Source organism: Perca flavescens, chromosome 20 (genome assembly GCF_004354835.1).
Source record: "Perca flavescens isolate YP-PL-M2 chromosome 20, PFLA_1.0, whole genome shotgun sequence".
Taxonomy (NCBI): Eukaryota; Metazoa; Chordata; class Actinopteri; order Perciformes; family Percidae; genus Perca; species Perca flavescens.
The window spans coordinates 8880855-8893761 of record NC_041350.1 but is presented as its reverse complement, the minus strand read 5'-3'; the positions used below and the strand labels follow the sequence as shown (position 1 = coordinate 8893761).

The 12907-nt window shown below is 39.8% G+C and overlaps 2 protein-coding genes across 2 annotated transcripts; one reads left to right on the top strand and one right to left on the bottom strand.

The window, feature by feature from the left end:
- Positions 1-2456: 2456 nt before the first annotated feature.
- On the top strand, positions 2457-6576 carry nfkbiab (nuclear factor of kappa light polypeptide gene enhancer in B-cells inhibitor, alpha b). Its single transcript, XM_028565407.1, has 6 exons — positions 2457-2815; positions 4230-4335; positions 4524-4734; positions 5526-5614; positions 5813-6073; positions 6225-6576. The coding sequence occupies exons 1-6, from the start codon at positions 2562-2564 to the stop codon at positions 6258-6260; spliced, it is 957 nt and encodes a 318-aa protein (XP_028421208.1). The 5' UTR covers positions 2457-2561; the 3' UTR covers positions 6261-6576.
- A 1469-nt stretch (positions 6577-8045) lies between these two features.
- psma6a (proteasome 20S subunit alpha 6a) lies at positions 8046-12856 on the bottom strand. The gene is made up of 7 exons (XM_028565408.1): positions 12641-12856; positions 11904-11998; positions 11665-11746; positions 11235-11390; positions 10148-10326; positions 9478-9572; positions 8046-9010 (listed from the first exon to the last, which is right to left on the bottom strand). Exons 1-7 carry the CDS (start codon positions 12714-12716, stop codon positions 8953-8955), a joined length of 741 nt encoding a protein of 246 aa, XP_028421209.1. The 5' UTR covers positions 12717-12856; the 3' UTR covers positions 8046-8952.
- Positions 12857-12907: the final 51 nt, after the last annotated feature.

Below are 12907 nucleotides of genomic sequence, written 5' to 3'. Positions count from 1 at the left end.
ACTAAACAACCGAACAATAAAGGTTGAGAAAAATGTTTCCTGTAAGTAATTTAGTGGTACAATGGTTCTTTAAAAAAGCTTCAAGCAGCAATACCACAGACCATTTTGAACGGGCACTTTCCTAGTACATTAAAATCAGCATAATCCTTTCTTAATGAAGTCACAGATCTGCTGGGAAATTTACTGTAGCGAGTTAAAACTAAACCCTTCTCCAAAACCACAGTGACAGAACAATCATGAAAACGGAGCTTCTCACAGACTTGATAACAACATCTCAGTTTCCTTTCCCAGGTTTTCCAGTCAGAGCACAATCCAGGAAATCAACAAAGTGATGGTGACTCAGGTTACATTTTGAAAAAGCCCAGAAAAGCCAGCTGGGAGACACCCCAGAAAAACACTGATTAAAAAAAAAAAAAAATCCAGGATCATTTCTGACTTTTGCAAGTGTAGTTACTTCCTTTTATGTCTAAGGCAGCTTGTACAATATTTAGATATGTGTTCAATGTATTACCATTTTGTTATTGTATTGTTTTAAGTATCAGTTGTTTCAGATGTTTGTGTCAGTTACGATAATGATGCCGAGTTGCACTGGTTTCCAGTAAAATAATGTCACACATATCTGAATTTAAACAGAAAAAGATGCATTGTTTTTCATGTCAATGTCTAACACTGTTTATCCACTGAGACGTCATACTTAAGATTGGTTTGATTAGCTTTCATCAATTGTCTGTTTCGTCTGTTATCCAGAAAAGTAGACATAACATAAAAAGGAATTCTAAAGTTACTAAAAAACACAGACAGACAGCTGTTATTCACAAATGGAAAGTTGAATGATATAGCCTGAAGTCGAAATTTGGCATATTTTTGTAATACACTTAAAATACTAAATTTCCTCTGTCTAAATACATAAAGCTTTATGCAAATGTGTGTCAGCCTGCTTTGTGCATTGCTTTCCTCCATTTGTCTGCCTTATAATGGTTCAAACAGAGGTCTTGTTTTCACTGTGCCTTCAGAGCTGATTGTAAGCAGCAGGCTAGATACTGTGCATAATATGTACGTATGTAGAATCAGCTGTGGTCTGTGTGGTTTTTACAATATTACCATTCTTAGTTCAACACTATATAACATGGTAAGTACCTAAATCTAGTTAATGGTGCACACGATTCACAGAAACTGTTCTCTAGTTGAAACACTATGCTTTTGCATGAGTCCTAATATGTTGCTCAACAGTTGCTAACGTGACAGTAAAAATGTGCTGAGAGCGAAGCCTGAGCTTCCCAGTCTAACTGGTCACACCGAACTGAACAATGGGAGGTAAAACAAGCCTGGAGTTTCCCTCAGGCCTCCAGAACATCGCGTTCAACTTGATGTTTGTTTTTAAAGGGATAGGTCACAGCCTCACTAAGTCTCGCGGCCATATCGAGAAACTGGAGTCCTTCCATTTTTTTTATCTGCAGAGGATTTGAATGAGTGATTTGATACTGGGTTATTAAAGGCACTGCGACAGAATGAGTGGGAGCATAATCCTTGTCTCAGTATAAAATCAGTGTGGCATAATTTACTATGTTAAGGAATAAGCACAGGTAGTATAATGCTTGCAAGAAACTGATACTGTATATTAGTTAGTCTATGTATGCTGTACCTGTACTTACTGGAATTGGAAACAGACCCAAACAGTAAGACACAGGAAATACTGTATATCTTTAACAACAAAACAGTTGACCATGTTAGGGGAAACTCCACTGCAGACCAGTTGGTTTGTTCTTGTGTTCACTGTATTTTTTTTATGGTATGATAAACAAACGGAAATCACATTGCAATCACACCTAAAGTTTTGGAGGAAACTCCTGTGCACGCTGCAGCCCCCCACATGAAGGTCTTTCCACATACTCAAGCACTGAGGGGCTGCTGAGCAACATTACAAGTGATTCAGCATGGACATACTGAAGTGCAGTTTTAGGACTTTCCATCCATGCAACTATCCCTCCCTAACAGAAACTCTTTAATGCGACAAATCTTGTGCAACCATATAATACATACAATACTGTGCTTTAAGTTATCCTGATTTCCTGGGCTTCATTGTTCCCCCTTTTGTAGAATTAACATTGCATCTCTTGAAGCACTGATGTGGCTTATTTGGCCAGGGTGACAGAAGTGAAGAGAAGAATGTTTTCAAAGTAACCACTGATTTCAAGTTTGAGGTATAGATTTAGAAATAAATGCATATGTGTTGATGAAATGTGCCACTAAAAAAAGTCTAAACACTTATGTCAAAACTGAAATACTGCAGAAATTATTATTTGGAGTGCAGCAAATGTAGCCTGCAAAATGACTTTGCTCTCTTGGTGACAAACTGAGGAGTGTATTTATGTGTCTGAATAGAAATCCCCTCTTGGAGCCAGCAATCTGTATGCTGTGTTATTCTGAGTGACAGTTTTCTGGAAATCCCCCACCTAGTTGTTAGCTCCGCCCCGCTGCAGCCACACAGAGGGCATTTACAGACTGCTGCACAACTTCGACAGTAGAAAACCAAACGCACCTCGTCTCGATAACAAGCCACCATGGACCTCCACCGGACCAGTATATTAAACCAAATGGATTACAGCCGGGATTCCAAAGAAGGGAAGCCCGCTCCGTCGACAGAGGAGCGACTCGACAGCGGTTTGGACTCGCTGAAAGAGGAGGAGTACCAGGCTGTGGCGGCCGAGATCCGTCGGCTCCAGGTGGAATGTGAGCCGACGCAGCACCAACAACATCTCGCTGAAACCGGAGAACTGCACGAATGGAAAACACAGATCACAGAAGACGGAGACACGTAAGTCAAACCAGGAATAACGTTACAGAGTTAAGCATGGGGATATTTGTGAGTTTGCAAAAAGGTATAGCTAGGCTTGCAGTATCGCCCGAGTAGGCCCAGCTCGGGTCTTGGAGGTAATTTGATCTCTTTCCTGTGGGAATGTCTGCCTCTAGCTTGTAATTACAATGCACAGGCCCAGGCCTAATTTTGTCCGTGTTGAAGCTTACTTTAGGATTACGGCTTATAAAAGTACGCCGCAGGAGTGTTAACAATGCACAGGACGGGTGTCCGGTTTGATAATGGGTCTAGCTGCGGACAGACACGGCGGTGTTGGACATAAACAAAAGGCTATTATCAGGAGGGAATCTACTATGGCTGCGGGTCAGACTGGGAAAGTCCCGGGCGCGCCGCCAAGGCATCTAACCGACGCGCGCTCCCGTGAAGGGAGAAGAAGGAAAAAAAAAAAAACAAGTAAAGTACCTTAAATTACATAAAAGTGGAGGTTGAGGGCGAAACTCTTTTCTGGAATACGTGTCTGCGTCTTGCTGCTATCGTAAAACCAAGGGGAATAACATTAAGAGTGACTCTTAATGTTATTTCTTTTATTACAACACAGTTCACCAGCCGAGAAATATGGTTCAAACTAACAGTATCGTTACTGTTCTCATGGCACGTGCATAAACGATGTGTTATTGCGTCTAAGTCGAACAACGTGACTTCATCATGGATGTATAAAAACACCAGACTTCATAATCCTATCAAACTGGACCGGAACTGTCTCTTATGAAATGACATGATATCATGTTTAGTTTTTTAACCAAGGGACATAAGAGCAGGGGGGTCAATAACATTTTCTAGAGGGGTCCTAATGGCATTATCCCCATTACATAATTTGTAAAACTGGCTGGTGTTACACTTCAAAAACTATCAAATTGATTTTGAGTGTAAAGTTTTTTGTTTTTTTTATACAATTCAATCAAATAAACAGCATCAAGAATCTTTTAAATGTTTTATGTCTCATTGAATGTAACAGTAGGCAGAGACGTGGAAACTGATGGACTGCTGTACTGAAGAATCTAGAGATGTACTTTGAAGAAAATGGCAGTTTTTTTTAAAGAACTATTAGGACATCAGTATAAGTCAAACATTGGGTGCTCAGTTTTCACGGCTGATTATTGAAATCTCTGTAATGTTCTAATAAAGTTAAAACTGTAGTCTTTTCTACATTTTTCTTGCCTTTCAAGTAAACATTCTGCATTGTAAACCTTTAGGTTTGTGCAGCTTTCCACTGTTTAAAAGTAACAGTGTTAGATGTAGATGACAAAAACGCAGTCAGAGGTATTTGTCACGTGACAGTGTGTCACTGGTTAACAATATAGATTTGGTTGTGTATTGTAACAGGTTTTCTAACCTTCCTTCTCTGTCTCTATAGGTTTCTCCACCTGGCCATCATCCACGAGGCCAAGGACTATATCAGAAAAATGATAGACCTGTCCAAGGACACGGACTTCCTCAACACACAAAATGACCAAAGACAGGTACTGAAGAGGATTTAAAAGAATATATTGATATTTACCCTGTCACATCTTTATCATCTCCCCTCTTTGCCTCCACCTATTTCTGTGAACTTTCTCTATCCAAACAATTTATTCACCAGACTGTAGCAATAATAAATATGAATGCATTATGTCATCACATAACCTCTCCAAACTTCTTTCCACCCTAGACTCCTCTCCACCTAGCGGTAATAACAAACCAGGCGGACGTGTGTCAGCGCCTCCTGGTATCCGGCTGCGACCCTACGCTTGTGGACGATAGCGGGGACACGCCTCTTCACATCGCCTGTCGCCATGGTAACCTGCTGTGCTTCAGCGTCCTAACACAAAACTGTCAGCCAGAGCATCTACACACCGTGATGGCTGCCTGCAACTATCATGGTAAGATTGTAGTACGAGAACAATGTTTCTTTTCTGAACTGACTTTTCCCTCTTTAAACATTCTGACCTTTTACTTTTATAACATTTCTGATAAATGCTTCAGTTGTGTTAGGGAACAAAATGTTAGGCAGGGGTAGGCTAAATTATTATGTTTCAACATTATTAGAATATTATGTCCTGGAGCAGCAGTGGTGGTAATTTCCCACCCTTGGTGCTGCTGGTCTTAACTACTATTTAAACAGATGAACGGTGGTAACGATAAGTCATTTCTGCTCCCCTGAACACTATGGTTAGGAGGAAGGAACCATTTAAGCAAGGGGAATTCCATAGCCATTCAGGCCATCAAACCCTGACGAAAACCCATCTATTACATGCCCATAATGTTAGATGCTAAACCTCCAAATAGATTTAGATTTATTTTTTTGTGCATAGACTGTTGTTTGTTTCTTTTTCTTTCTTTTTTTAAGACTAAAGTATGGCTGGTTTGCAGATTTTGTTCAGGCAACCAAATTTTTGAATATATATATATAATAAAAACCTAAACCGAGTTTGGCATATGAAATGAAAAGTCTGCTTTCCTTTCCTAAATGGCATTAACATGGCAGAATAAAATAAATCCATATTAAAGTTAATACTTGACTTACCGATAATGGTATTTGTTCAGACAAATGCTATTTAGCTTTTTTTTTTATTAAGGTGGATCCCGGACTTTTCCTAGAAAACTGCAGGAAAACAATGACGTATGCTGGTCTGGTGTCAGTTGTTAAGCTCTTCCTGTTTTTTTTTTGCAGGTCAAAACTGCCTCCACATGGCCTCAGTTCAGGGTTTCCTGTCACTGGTGGAGAACATGGTGAATCTAGGAGCTGACATTAATGCAAAGGTAAACAACAAACACATACACCATATCTATATGTGAGAAATTAATAAACACTTTATATACTTACGGAGTATAGAATTACAAAGTAAGATTACATGTAAGTATTTAGTATACAAGTATAGAAATAATTCATTTTGAGAACCGGCAGCCACCTTGCTACCTGGTGCTTATAAGATCTTGTGTTCTCTCTCTGTCCCATAGGAACAGCGGAACGGTCGCAGTGCACTGCACCTGGCCGTGGACCAGCAGAATCTCTCACTGGTCAAACTGCTGCTGAAGAAAGGAGCTGACCCCAACCTCCTGACCTCTGGAGGCCACACTCCCTTCCACCTCACCTACGGTCGCAACGACGACGACATCCGAAAGGAACTGTACTCGCTGACCAACCCTGACCTGAGGGAGCTGCCTGACAGCGAATCAGACGACAGCGAGGAAGAGGAGGGCGAGGAGTCTGATGAGGAGGTGTGTGTGTGTGTGTGTGTGTGTGTGTGTGTGTGTGTGTGTGTGTGTGTGTGTGTGTGTGTTAAAGATGCAGAGCTTTCCCCTGCAACGTTAAAATGAGCTTCCTGGCCAGTGTATAACCATTATTCTGTCCTCTGTGTTGTGTTTGCAGGTGGGTTATGACGACATTCAGTGGAATGGACATTAGCGGGAAACGAGAGGGAGAGAGAGGCAGGATGCTGTGATGACGGCAAAGGACAAGAGAAATGGCTCGGCACGTCTACTACTTCCTGCAATGACGTCACACAAGCCCCATAGTGTGGGTGGCACGGCGCGGGCGTGGGGGCTGGCGAAACAGACGGGACAGGCAGCTGCAAAGGATAGTCAGAGATGTGATGTTCGAATCGCTGCAGGAGAGCAAACGTGCTGAGATGTGAACCAATGATCATTACGATGGGATGAGTTTGCTGTATGATGACAGGATTGCTTGTATTCTGTGGACACTGCAAATATTTTGTCAAAAAGAAAAACATCCATCCACACAGATGTACCTGCAACAGCTCTGTTGTATGATATTGTAAATGCTGTGTATACAAAGATGTATTTTTTATGGAAGCTGTGAATGTGTACAGTTTAGCAGGTTGTATATGTCAGAAAGCAAACAGTCCAGCACACTTCAGTTAAATTAAAGACACTCATATTTAAAAACCTTTGTGAATATACTGTATTTGTGGGGACTGGGATGATGGCATGTGATTGGAAGATTGCAGTTTTAAGTTTAAAATGTTTTCATACATGTACATAATACATCATAATTTTGGTAATATTATAAAAGATCACATAACTAACCCTAACTCAGAATATAATCTACAGCGCCTGACAATATTTCAAGGCTGCAAATATGCAAGAAATTACCTTAACCACATGCCTTTCTGCTGTCGTCAGTACGTCTGGTTGTATAAATGCCAGCATCAAAGCATGACATGAGTTTCCGTTTGGTTGCTTTTCATTCTCATATAATGCATGTCATGCAGGAAAGGGCTGATAACTCAACAACTTGTTTCCACTGAATGAGGAACTAGCAGCAAATTAAGTCTGTGACAGTTCCTCCTGCTGCGGGTGTGCATGTGCGTGTGTGCATGTCTAAGAAGAGATAAGAGGCATAGGGGAACTGTGTGTGTGAAATGATACTGATTGCTTAGGAATCTCAATCAGGAAGTTTTTGGGAGGGTAGGGCTAAGAAGGAAGGGACAGGAAAGTCCCAGGAACACAACACTCAGCTGTTGACGACATTGTTGCTTCTCAAAGAAGCGAACCTCCGCTGAACAGGATGCTTCAGTCAAGTTCGGAGAAGGAAGTCTTACTCAAATTCAATTTCAAACCACACCGTTTAATACTTATGCAATTCTGATCGTATTGCAGATCAGATTCATGTCAACCAGCTCGGTATGGATTGTACATTAAAATACTAATACATTTAGGTTTTTAATTTGAACCTAAATACTTCCCTAATTAAAAAGACATCTTTGTTTTGCTGTAGACTGCTCATGATTGAGTATTTGGAGTGAAAGCATATTGAAAGCCCTATTCCAGCCATAGGGGCTTTTCTGTCTTCTGACCAAATTTGTATAAATGGATGTAACTTACTTAATTTATATAGCACCTTTCAAGGGTAGAACGTCACGAAGTGCTTCAATAAAATCAATAATGTAAATACAAAGTCATATTGACATTACATTTAAAAATACATCTCAGGAAGCTGTATTCAACAAACATTTTATGCTAAATGTTCTTAGATTAAGTGGAGATATATTTCAACTGGCAATGCTAAATCTGAAAATATGCTCCCACAGCACCTGGACAGACATGCACCGCATTTTGCAATTTTCCATGCTGGTCTGGTGATTCATGTAATCAGCTGCTTCACCTTTACATAAAAGCCAAGGTGGCAATACGCATATGCAAAGACAAACAAAAAAAAATACAGGGAATCTTAAGTGTTCAATAAAAACATTATGTTTAATAGAAGGGCAGTAATGTACAGCAATGGCAGCAGAGGGGAGGAGGTTCAAGACGCAAGGGAGAGAATTCAATAATTGGTGACTTCCTGTTGACGTTGACCTGAGCAGACCTAAACACGGGACGGTTGCGACAATGATTATGGAGAATTCCCCCAGCTGTCCCCTGGGTTATCAAAGCACACCAGAGCATAAACATCATCCTGGAACTACAGCCAGACTTTAACGCAGATTTAATAAAATTAGAGAGATACATGTTGTTGCAGCCCTGAGTAAAGATTGTAAGCACTGTTGAAATACAGTGACTCAAATAGCTACAGGACCACCAAGTCCATAATATTGAGAGGTATTAAGAGGTATTGTGATGTAGTTGTAGTGTAACCCCATCTTCCAATCTGCTCATGTCACACTCATCAACTGAAGTCTTTTGGGCTGAGCTCCATCCAGAGAAAGGAGCCTATCAGACCCATAGGTCATATGGTTGACTAATTTAAATGTGCAGCATCTTTCCAGGCTCTGTGACATTTGGCAGCTGCCCACAGTGAGGATGCCTCAGTGCGGCTAGAAGAAAAATGCAGTAGGGGTCAATATGTGGATAATATTATGTCCAGTCAGGTCCTGGCAATGACCAGAGAGGATGGAGGAGGGGTACGTGCAGATGGGTAACATATTCTACCCACCTGGTAATTAGGACCATATTGTTCTTTACTGTTCATCTTTTTGTTTATCTTAACCTCACTAGCACCACCTCTTCTGAACAAGACGATACCAACTCCTCCTTTATCGTCTTACTAGATGACACCTTTGTGTGGAGGAGGTGGGGTATCTGGTATTGCTGTTCATCCTTTTCAGAGTCGGCAGCAAAATAGATGCTAACTTTCCTCACTCTCTCTCAGACAAAGCTACCAGGTGGACATCGATCTCCGACTCGGACAGAATCCTGGAACACAAACACACAAGATAACGGTCATCATTTCTATTATGCCAGATTTTGCAGGCCTTACACATGGACATGTTGAGAATATATATATATAAAAAACTGCTGCATTATTGACAATGCCAACACATTACTATGTTTTAGCGCTTTAACCGTTTTCAGTGTCAGCACAAATATGCCAGATTTTAAACGCAGAAGCAGTGGTATCTGTTCAGAGCTGTGTGTTTAGTTGATCAGCAAAGATTATTTTTAATTTTTTTGTTTATTTTGTAAAATGTATCCAGAAAGTTTGGCTAAATCCCTCTGCCTTCTTCAGCAACAATTAACTCGGGTTCATGTTAATTATGGAAAACCTGTTTACAGCAGCAGCAGCTGAGCAGTGAAAAAAGTCCCTTACCTGTGACCAGGATCATATTCCTTACTCATGTCTGTCAATATATTTACTCTCTTTGTGTCATGAAAATACTCACTTGAATCTAGATTCTTTTGTAGTGATAACTCCCACCTCCAACTCGGAGGGCTTGAAGTCGATGGACAGAACGGTTGACAGACATGAGATAGCCGTCTGTTTTGAGAAAAGAGGGAGTTAACAGGAGGGAGAGGAGAGGGAAATAAATTAAACATTGCATCTGACATATAGATGCCTTTGGAAACAGGAGCTCACAGCTCGATTATAGCATTAAAGCATAATCAAGATTACTTTGGTCAATATTACGATTATTTAACATGATTACTTTGACTTGTGGAAAGATGCTGCAAATAGTGAACTTAAAAAAAAAAAACAGTATAAAAAAGTTAAACAAAATAACAGTGAAAACAGTTGAACAGTGAACTTTTTTTTTCATTCAGAATACAAGACAAAATAAGAGTTTACTTGCTAAATGTAATGTACAAAATAATCTTTTTTCTCAATTATTCAGTTTTTGTGATCATTAGGAGCCAAAAATCGTAGTCACGATTAAAATTTTGATTTTGATTAATTGCACAGCCCTAGCTCACAGTGTCAAATAATCCTGAAAGATGGGACATAGTGTATTTATAAGGGCTGCTTGTATTTGTTAATGAAATCTGTAAGTAATAAATGAGTGAGTGAGTGAGTGAGCAGTGAGCAGCATTTCTGTGTGCGTGCGTGCATACTACCTCTATGGTCTGCTCATAGGTCCAATCCAGTTTCTTCTTGACTTTCTTCTCTAGGAAGCTTGTGGCCTCAGTCTGTTTGACTCCAGCTGCTGTAGCCTTAAAGCCACAGTAGTAGCCGGCTGGATCACACTTATAGAGCTGTGGACCCAACTCTTCATCCAGTCCGACCACTATCATACCTAGAGGAAGGACCCAAGGCAGAAGAAAATGAAGAAAGGACAGTAGAAACAAAGGGAAAGAGGCAATGTCATCTATTTAAACATCTGGTTTAGGCTTTGCAAAATACATTTGAATTCTCATTGTTAGATCAAAATTGGCCTGAGGACCGATAAACAGTTTTAAATGCCATGTGCAAGAACATGACAGCTAGATCAACATCTAGACAGCTAGATGACAGCTAGATCACCAATTTGCGGTGCAGATTTTTTGTGTTGACATTCAAAATCAAGCTGTGATGAAAACCCTCTAAAACGACTTTTACACAATATTTTAGTCTAACAAAAACAACTTTCAGTGTACATCTTAATACATCATAAAGTAATGCTAACATAAAAGCATTCACCAGCTCTCTGGTCGTAGAGGAACATATATTATTTTAAAAGTGGATTAAACGATTTTGAATATTAAACAGGCTGGTTTTGGTTAAAACTAGAGCTGCACAATACATCGGGGTTTTTTTTTTTTTAAATCTTCATCGCGATATCAACTGGTGCAATAAACACATCGTGAAAGACACTCAGAGATTTTTTTGTCTTGGTTGAAAGAAAATATCAGTAGTAAACTACACTTTATAATGTCCTTTTTTTGTGGTGCCTATTTTATGCAATTCAATGTTCAAATTGTTCAATAAAAGAATGTTGAAAATGATTTCCTTTTGTTTGTTTTAAATTCAACAAGCAATGTGTTGTATTTTAGCAGAACTGAGTACACTTCAATAAGTAATATCGTTATCGTGATGTTCAACAACGTTATCGGATATCGCATATTTTCCTTATACCATGTAGCCCTAGCTATACCCTACATAACATAAACAATCATTAAGGACATGTTTCTGGTACACACAAATACACACATGCACTCTACTCACAGCAGCCCAGCGGCCTCATCTCAGCATTCTGTGTGTAGACTTGGGAGATGTCCGCCATGCGTTTGCACAACATATCCACAGGGATCTCATAGCCGTACTTATACATCCAGTTAGCTGCTTCATACCGTGCCCTCTGCACCTGAGACCTACTATCAGCTGGAGGGAGGAAGAGGCAGAAAAAGCATTACACACAAATTAATTTAAGATTGGACAAATAAATGAATGAGCATAACACAAACAAGTTGCTAGAAATTTGAATTAACTGATGCATTACTATCTCTAAATAAGAACATTAGTAACATGGCAATAAGGCAATAGTCAGTGGGAATCTGTTACTAAAATGTATTGATGACAGAAACTTTTAACAGTCTTAATCATTAAATGGCTCATTTTTGAGTATTCACCATCAAATGGACAAGACGTTGCTTACCAGTCATGCCGGTCATAGCACAGCCAATGTTCTCCGTAATTCTGTACAGATGTGTGACTGTCACCGCATCCAACAGCTTGTCCTGAGGAAAAAAAAACACAAAACAAAGAGATTGCCAACAGAGAAATGTATACCAAGCTCCACAAATAATGCAACAATAAGGACAGCTGTGGAATCTGACAACAGAAACGGAAACATTATCTTCTGTGTGCGATTAGAATGTGTCCGTGTGTACTGACCGGGACTTTCTTCTGCGTGACGACCACAACACAGTCCTTCCCTCTGACCGCTACGGAGGTCAGTCCTCCCTGGTTGATGGCTTTAAAGGCATACTCTGAATACAGATAGAAGGGGGGTAAGAACAGACTGCTCATAAACTACAAGAGTGCACTTTAAACCCTCCACCACTGTGGGCATTTTGTTTTTGAAATCAGGAACCAACCTAGCTCATTTTACATGTAATTGTGCAGCCACACACTCTCATAAGTATAACACAATGTATACCTTTGTAACATATGGATAATGGCATTTTAGTTTCACAGATTTTCTTTTGATAAGGTTTCACACTGTTCTGAAGCTGTGTTACAGCTCAGTTATAATGACTTAACTGGTTGCTAGATTACCTAAATAGGAAATTCCTTTCAATTCTAATAAAAATACATTATGTATCTAAACATTAGCTTATGGTAGCACTGCACAACTCAATTCAGCTAACGTTAGCTAAGGTAACGTTAGCTAGCACAACTGCAACAAAACGGTTTAATTACTACATAATTAACTATATTCAATTATAGATAATCATATATTAAATTGCATTTACTTTTACCCTACCACGACGTACTGCAAACTTTCCTTTCTAAATAACACTGAACTATAAATGGGCTAAATAAAAACTGCTAGCTAATGTTAGCCTGTTAGCCTCTAGGGATGACAGAGCAGGTTGAGTTTTGTTCATTTCTTTCACTAACTTACTTACCGACTTGGTAGAGTCTTCCCTCTGGAGAGAAAATAGTGATATGGCGGTCAAATCCTGCACTTGACCCCCGAGACATGACGGCTGAAAATAACTGATATAACGTAAAATTGGTAGCTGAAGTTGAAACTAAATTAAACTGAGGCAACAGATCCAAAACATGGCAAACATCTACACCGGATATGATCTGTCCGCTTGAAGGCTTCCATATCCGGGTCAACATCGCAGCCTTGTAGTTTCGTGTAGTTAACACCAATGCATCAGTGACTG